The sequence below is a fragment of the Musca autumnalis genome, unplaced genomic scaffold, assembly GCF_047663935.1.
Source record: "Musca autumnalis isolate F117 unplaced genomic scaffold, ASM4766393v1 scaffold_4, whole genome shotgun sequence".
NCBI classification, from domain to species: Eukaryota; Metazoa; Arthropoda; class Insecta; order Diptera; family Muscidae; genus Musca; species Musca autumnalis.
In genome coordinates, this window is record NW_027411977.1 from 140,495,941 (window position 1) to 140,504,399 (window position 8,459).

The 8,459-nt window shown below is 34.3% G+C and overlaps 1 protein-coding gene across 1 annotated transcript; it reads left to right on the forward strand.

Annotated features, from left to right (window-relative positions):
* The first annotated feature begins 1,755 nt into the window (after positions 1–1,755).
* LOC141401460 (protein phosphatase methylesterase 1) lies at positions 1,756–5,811 on the forward strand. The gene is made up of 6 exons (XM_073981722.1): positions 1,756–2,050; positions 2,114–2,312; positions 2,369–2,478; positions 4,558–4,869; positions 4,932–5,129; positions 5,202–5,811. The coding sequence occupies exons 1-6, from the start codon at positions 1,977–1,979 to the stop codon at positions 5,509–5,511; spliced, it is 1,203 nt and encodes a 400-aa protein (XP_073837823.1). The 5' UTR covers positions 1,756–1,976; the 3' UTR covers positions 5,512–5,811.
* Positions 5,812–8,459: the final 2,648 nt, after the last annotated feature.

Consider the following 8,459-nt stretch of genomic DNA (forward strand, 5'->3'; position numbering starts at 1 on the left):
ATGATAATATCGATAGTAATCGATTTTTTTAAATGAAATATCGAAAATATCAGTTTTGACCATTGCGGGAATAGAGCTGGCAAACCATCGATATTCCCAACATTAGATATTTTCGATATAATGTTTTAAAATATCGATTGCTATCGATATTATCGTTAAGGTTGTTATCGCCATTAATTTGGAGATGAAAATGGCGGAAATGTCAATGATTTTCTTGAAATTATGCAAAAGTAGTTCACAGAAATGTAAAGGAGAATAAGAAACTTCTTTTATTTTATAAAAATGTAAAAAGATACATTTTTGGTATGTTCCAGTACTGCAAGAATCTACTAATTTATACTATTTTTTCCGATAACATAAAGGAAAAAATGTTATCGTAGTAAAAAATAGTAGCTTCTTGCAGGTTCTGGAACAGAGCAATTATTTTACCGAAAAATGTGTACCTGTGACTACGGACTTATATGCTGTTTATATTAGAGCTTTTTGCAGGGTTAACCTTCTTTATAAGGATTTATTTGAAATATAAGCAATGGAATTGACATTTAAAACCCAGTCGGTTTGTTAAATCCGGTTATATATAAACGGGGTATTACTTTCTTAAGCTGGGTACACATTGTCAGTTTTGAATGACAGCTTTGTTGTTGCTTGCTAGTGTGGCCGTTAATTTTTGTCATTCATCATGCAACCACAAAATGTTTTGTGGTTGCTGGACGGTTTGACAGTTATCGATAATTGCGAAATATCGTCATTCAAAACTGACAATGTGTACCCAGCTTTACAAACACATAAAGGGTTGTTTACACCATCTATCAATGTCGTATGAGATGTCAAATTTTCTACCTGCGAATGTTGTACACATAGTGTGACCACTATGAAAATTTTCATCTATCAAAATGATTTGGCAACTCATATGTAATTTTTTCATTTAGGGAGCGCTCTATTTGATACGGCATTCTCGTATGTAAACATAAATTTATCAGCTGTTTCCTGGCATTCTCAAAAAAAAAATTGAAAAACAAAATCTTTTAAAAAAGAAAATGGAAAGTTATGTATATTTAAGTATTTAGAAAAGTAAATAAAGGGTGTTTATAATGTTATTTTCAGATCTATTGGTCGAAAGGAGCAGTGTTGGAAATTATTGCTTTGTGGCAAAACATGAATGCTTCTATAACCCCAAAAACCTATTCTACCACAACAAACATGCTAGATATTCATTTTCCTTCAACCAAAATTAAAAATTTGCGCAAATTTGTAACTCAACAATAAATGTAAACAATGACAACAACTGCTGTTTTTATATTTATAGGTTATGTCATACGAAAATAACACTTGTAGGTATGAACGCACAAATTGAAAGTTGTATGGATGACGTCAATTTTGACAAACATAGAGAATGTCGAATGGTTGAAAGAAATGACAGCTCATATGACATTGATAGATGGTGTAAACAGCCCTTAACCGAAAAGCAGCGAAATTTCTATTAAGTTTTGTGCCAGACTATGAAAATTTTCATGAAAATGTTTTGAGCTTATGGGTAAGAAGGGAGAAAGGGAGCTCCTTCACCTCCGCTCTCTCCTAAAAGCTAAAAAATGTTCATATGTTATTTTCAGTGTCTGGCACAAGAGTAATTTCAGGTTAGGGTTTTTATTCCGATAATATCGATAAGCAAAACTATATATCGGTATTTAATTTTTAAATAATAATCGATATTATCAAAAGTGCCATCGATTTTTTGCCAGCTTTAGGTGGGAAGGTGTTACATCGATAACAATAACGTCAATATTTGTTCGCAAATTTTTTATTCCACCATGGTGTGAACCCCACTTAAATATGTATATCGTTTCTGCTATCGAATAATCAAGAACAAACCAGTTTAGAGATCCCTAACATGAACAAAATTACATGAGAGTTGAGAAAAATACGAAAAAAAAAAACAAAAGTCCTTTTGAATAATTAAAAAAAAAGATTGCTAAATTATGTCCAGTTTACAGCGAACGATCCTCAAAGGGCGCTTACCCCCCACAATACCAGGTTCAAGAATCGGTCGCAGGTTTGTAAATAAACAAACATGTAGAACATAGTGTTTTAAATTTATAATCCCAATCCTTTTTAGTGATTCGTTTAAGAAATCAAGAGTAAGAGATTTTAAGCCTTCCCTGTGGAGTGAATTCTTTGCCGAAAAGGAAGATGTCCAAGTAGATGACAAGCGTTTGTTTCGCGTCTATCGCACAAAGCAACCTGAAAAGCAGGGACCACTTTTACTGTTGTTGCATGGCGGCGGGTATTCAGCACTAACATGGGCTCACTTTTGTGTAAGTTATTTTTAATACAAAATAAAAATATAAAATTTAAATTATTCTTTTTTTAGACTGAAATAACCAACATGATTCATTGTCAGTGTCTATCGATAGATCTTCGAGGCCATGGCGATACAGTTACGGATGACGATGATGACTTATCTGCAGACACTTTGGCTAAGTGAGTTTATATTTGCAGTTTTTATTTGATTGTAATTTAGTTTTTGCCAAATAGTGGCTTTAATGGGCTAGCATAGGGTTTTGGATACAATAAGTTCAATAAGTTCTCTGTAGCAAAAGAGTATGTTTATATATTTACCAGGACCGACTTGTGCCACTGGAGATTAAAGACTTTCTTCTATAGACAGGAGTAAACTTTGGGCGCGGGAACAAAATATATTTTAAAATGTAAATTTTGATCTAAGTAGGCGGCCTTTAACAAGGTAATAAGGGAGATACCTACCTGTGACAGGAATTTCATCCCGATCCGAGCTTAGCGCATAAGCTGATCATAAACACGAAATTGTAGGAGGATATTGATTTATAACTTTTTTGCGTCTATGGTTTTGGAGGCAACCTACTGAAGCAGTTTTTTGATGGAGTTCATTATAGACAATACGGTGACGTCAAATTATGGAGTAATATTTTAGAAGTCTTCTTCAAGTTCGGACTGATGTATCGGAGGGATGAGGCATGGCTGGGTGTAAATAACATGCGAACATGAACAGTCTGGTTAGCAAATTAGGCCATGCCCTTTACCGAAACCATGTTGATGTGGAGTTATGGAAATATTTCAGCGATGAAAGCAACATGAATTTCAACGCCTTTGCTATTGGAAAATGAAATGAGTTGGGGTGGTACGATTTTCATTACACAAACGACGTAATGGAAACAATTAAAATACCATGAATCATAAACCAGTAAATGGGCATTCCTGGACTTTTGCAGGTTATTAAGCCTATGGATATAGAGCACTAAAGGGTATCCAAACTAATGTAGACATATTTTTGTCGAGAAAACAAACCCTCAGCCTTTAGGCTAGAAAGGATATATACAATTTGATACGACCAAAAATGTGCCTCATCGAAATTACGGGTTTAGACCCCAAGTATGTTTGGACGAAATTCTTTTCAGACAATTTGGAGTCGATTAAGCCATGTCCGTCCGTCTGGCTGATGCGCACTATAACTCTCGAACGGATCAACCGATTCGAACCAAATTTTGGGTATGGTAATATTTTTGTTTAGTTTAAGTTCGAAGATGGGTCATATCGGTCCAATCCTTCGGGTACCTCCCACACAAAATTCGGATAAAGTGAAGTTTAAGAGCTCCTATCGGATCGTTCTGATGACGGTACAATTTCTTTCTAGCGCAAGTCCATACTTCCTGAGATATTGGCCTAAAGGCTCCAAGAAAACCTGACGGCACCAACCAACATGACAAATCCGCAAGATAATTCTCGCAGGGAGTTTCTGATTGGTGCAGACTTTGCACATCATATTATTTCATCCAATTATGTATCAGGTTGGAATATGAACTATATAGGTCCACTCCTTCGGGTGCCTCCCCAGGAAAAAGTGAAGTTTAAGATCTCCTCTCGCATCGTTTTGATTCTTTTTTAGTAGGTTGTTCTAGCGGCCTCATTTACAACGGTACAATTTTTTTCTGAAGTAAGTCAACGCTTCCTGAGATAATGGCCCAAAAGCTCCAAAACCCTGCCGGCACATACTAAAATGGCTATTGTGCAAGATAACTCTAAAACTAATTTAATATTTCGAGTCATTAATGAAGATGTTTGGTTACTACAAAATCTTGATATATGTCACATTACGGTACCTACAGACCGACCCTCGGCAGCGGGTTCTTTCGTACCGGATTGACCCATAGTGTTTCGGCCAGCGGCTGCCAACCCAGCATCAAACCTGTGCTTCTCGTAGGTTTCTATGCTGCTACAACAACAACAACAACAGATTTTATTTATTTATTTATTATTTATTTATTATTAATAATGCAGTAAATACATAGTTAGTAAAGCAAGATTTAGCATTGCCTACTGTGGCCATCTGCAACAACAGATTTTAAAGCAAACTCTTGATTCAAAATCGATATATTTTATATACGGCATAATTATTGTGTTTGGTTTGTTTCTATGGTTTTGGAAATAGTCATGTGTAATATTGAATACATGAATATGGCGTTGTTAAAAAGTATATTATTTTAATTCAAGAAAACAGTACAAGTTTAATGTCCTCTTTTCCAGGGACATAGGCGATCTCATGCTGAAGCTCTATCCCACAAATGTTCCACCGGTGTATATTGTCGGCCATTCTATGGGAGGTGCTATTGCTGTTCATTTTGCCCATTTAGAATTAATACCAAATTTGATTGGTATCACTGTCATTGATGTTGTTGAAGGAACTGCCATGGAAGCCTTGGCAAGCATGCAAAGTTTTCTACGTTCGCGACCACAATATTTTAAAAGTATACCCAATGCTATTGAATGGTGCATACGTAGCGGACAAATACGTAACGTTGATAGTGCTAAAGTTTCAATGCCGGGTCAAATAATCAAGTATGTACACCATTCTAACTCCATGTAAAATAGAAACATTTTAGAATTGGATTTATTTGCAGTTGCACAACAAAGAAATTGGCCACAAATGAATTGCCACTTGCCGATGATGAGTCTACCGAAGATACTGCCAGCACCAAATTTACACACCCCTTTAGTATTTCCGAAGATGAGGAGGTTGCTGATGAAGGTGGTGAGAGTGAATCTAAATCTCCTGAATTTAAGAGACCAACAGCAGCCTCAGATGAAAACACAAAAAAGTAAGTTACATTTTTTTTTTCAAATATAAAGTAAAAAACCTAATTTTGTGTTTTTTTCTCCGTTCTTCACAGATATACCTGGCGCATAGATCTATCGAAATCGGAAAAATATTGGGTTGGCTGGTTTTCAGGTCTTAGCGAGAAATTCCTCAATTTACGTTTGCCCAAGCAGCTATTGTTAGCCAGTATTGATGGTCTGGACAAGGCACTCACTGTAGGTCAGATGCAAGGACGTTTTCAAATGCAAGTTTTGGCTCGTTGCGGTCACGCCGTACACGAAGATCGCCCTCATGAAGTTGCCGAAGTACTCAGCGGTTATTTGATTCGTAATCGTGTGGCTGAAACAGCAGGTGAATTTCGTTGTCACATGCCAGCCTGTTAATTATTGGCCAGTGGATGTCGCTGCTGAACACAACTTCCGAAATGTGTCAAGTAATGCAAAAGATAAGCCAATATATAAATGATTTTAACTTTTGATTGCGATCAAATGAAATGAATTTTTTAATTGGTCACAACAATTTCATTATTAATAAGAAGTAAGAAATATTTATTAATACAAACACAAAATCACATAATATTTATAATATCAATTATATAACATCAACTAAAATATAATTATCGATACTTCCTTGCGTTCATTGATTTTGGCTTTGAAATAAATTTCATTATTAACATTGCAAAAGGACGTTTTATTTCACTGACTGACTCACTGACTGACTGATAATCAAGGCCCAGGCTAAACGGCTGGAGCTAGAATCTTGAAATTTTGGGTGAGGGTCAATTTTGGTCTACATCAAATGGCTGGGTTTTTGGAAATTCCAACTACAGCGGTATGAAAAGTACTAAATATGGTACCATTTGTATTTGGTGAACACGTAGAGCTAGAATTCTGAAATTTGGAATGGGGGTCACTGACGGAGAGTTAGAAAGGTGTACCTAAGGGTTTTTGGGAATTCGACCTATAAGTGTACGAAAAGTTCTAAAAGTTACTAAAGTTAGATCTAAATTTAGAATCTAGAAATTTGGTATGGGAATAAAGGTTAGGAAGTGATGCTGATATAAGGAAATGGTTTCGGAAATTCGTACTCATGTATACGAAACGTACTAACGAAACGTAAATGGTACTAAATTTAGTACAATTTTGATTAGGAGCTATAAACTTGGAATTTGAATTTAAGATTACTGTTGGAGTTAAGAGTGCGATTTTTACGAATGGGTAAAGCAATAAATAAAATTAATTAGAAATTTGAATAGCTATTAAGGCCTGGGTACATAAGCTGCCTTGCCTGGTTGCCTTGATTTTCTGCTTCATTTCTGACATAATAAAAATAAAAGAATAAAGAAGGCCGAGCAAATTTCGAACTGGGTTGCCCTTTTCTTTTTTATTCTTTTATCAGAAGCAAGCAAGGTAAGCAGGCAAGGCAGCTTATGTGCTCACCCCTTTATTATCCAAGCCTCAATTTATGTATGTATAAGAATAAAGAATTGCAGGATCGCATTTTAATTAGGTAGGACTTGGCCTTTATTATTGATCGTGAAGCAAGCAACAAAGGTCAATGTCTTTTAACCTTTTAGGTAGAAACAGAATGACTTTTGTTGCTTGCATAGTGTTTTCTGGCGTATTTTGAAATACATCATTTTCACATACATATGTATACATAATTCAAATTATTTCATTTTTAATTTGAGAATTCCATTTGAAATTCGAATTATTTCACTTATAATTCAAGATCTATTTAACAGGTCACGTAAGTAGCACAACAACAACTCTATTTTGGCCGAAAATTCTTCAATATGTCAAAATGTTTGTTTACGTTTTCATACAATTTATTCACAATAACAAAATATTTGACAGATTGAAACCAATCAGCTGGCCGTTTTACGCCACCTTATAATTTCATCATGTTATAATTTAAATTTGTTTCATTTGTAATTAGAATCATGGTTTAATTAGAAAGGTTTTCATTCATGATTTTAACAAGAGCGTGACTACCGAAAGCTGCAATCCATTAGCATTGCATTTTAACTAACCTTTGGCATTGCGTTTTAACTAAACCTTTAGAATAGGATGCAGTCCAATTTGCATCCACATTCTCCGGAATGTGTTTTTAATCAGTTCAAAGATGCAGTAAAAAATGCAAGTCATTGCAAAATGTCCCAGAATAAAAAAAATAAATTTATCGGGTATGTTATGAGAGCATTTTGTTCGCCCCATTTACGCTTATTTTTCGAGTATTTTATGGACGGCTAAAGTTTACTATTCTTTTTAAATACCCTAATGCATCTTAACCTTAATATTTAACAGTGTTTTATTTAAGGGCTGTTTACACCATCTATCACCCATTCGACATTCTCTATGTTTGTCAAAATTGACGACATCCATATAACTTTCAATTTGTGCGTTCATACCTACAAGTGTTATTTTCGTATGACATAACCTATAAATATAAAAACAGCTGTTTTTGTCATTGTTTATATTTATTGTTGAGTTGCAAATTTGCGCAAATTTTAATTTTGGTTGAAGGGAAATGAATATCTAACATGTTTGTTGTGGTAGAATAGGTTTTTGGAGTTATAGAGGCGTTCATGTTTTTGCCACAAAGCAATCATATCCAAGACTGCTTCTTTCGACCAATCGATCTGAAAATAACATAAACACAATTTATTTACTTTTCTAAATATTTAAATATACATAACTTTCCATTTTCTTTTTTAAAAGATTTTGTTTTTCAATTTGTTTTTGAGAATGCCAGAAAACAGCTGATAAATTTATGTTTACATACGAGAATGCCGTATCAAATAGAGCGCTCCCTAAATGAAAAATTTACATATGAGTTGCCAAATCATTTTGATATATGAAAATTTTCATGGTGGTCACACTATGTGTACAACATTCGCAGGTAGAAAATTTGACATCTCATACGACATTGATAGATGGTGTAAACAGCCCTTTAACTTGCTTTGGTGTCCGTTTAGTTCAAATCTGCACCATTTTCATATATAATTCGAATAATTTCAGTTGTAAATCGAAACATTTCACTTGTAATTTGAGAATTCCAATTGAATTTCGAATTATTTCATTTGTAATTTGATAATTTCGTTTGAAATTCGAATTATTTCATTTGTAATTTGCGAAATCCATTTGAAACTCGAATTATTTCATTTGTAATTTGAATTTTTTCATTTGTAATTCGAATTATTTCATTTGAAGTTTTCCATGGCCTGTTCCCGTACTTTATAAAGTGTTAAAAGTCGTAAAAGTTGTAAAAGTCGTAAACGATTTTCATATAAATTTTGTGTACGGGAGCGCAAAATGTGTAAAAGTGGTAA

Excerpts from the sequence above, each read along its gene's own strand:
- LOC141401460 (XM_073981722.1), top strand. The coding sequence starts at position 1,977 with ATGTCCAGTTTACAGCGAACGATCCTCAAAGGGCGCTTACCCCCCACA. Across the intron at positions 2,051-2,113 it reads GGTTCAAGAATCGGTCGCAG|TGATTCGTTTAAGAAATCAA; the intron begins GTTTGTAAATAA and ends AATCCTTTTTAG. Across the intron at positions 4,870-4,931 it reads ATGCCGGGTCAAATAATCAA|TTGCACAACAAAGAAATTGG; the intron begins GTATGTACACCA and ends ATTTATTTGCAG.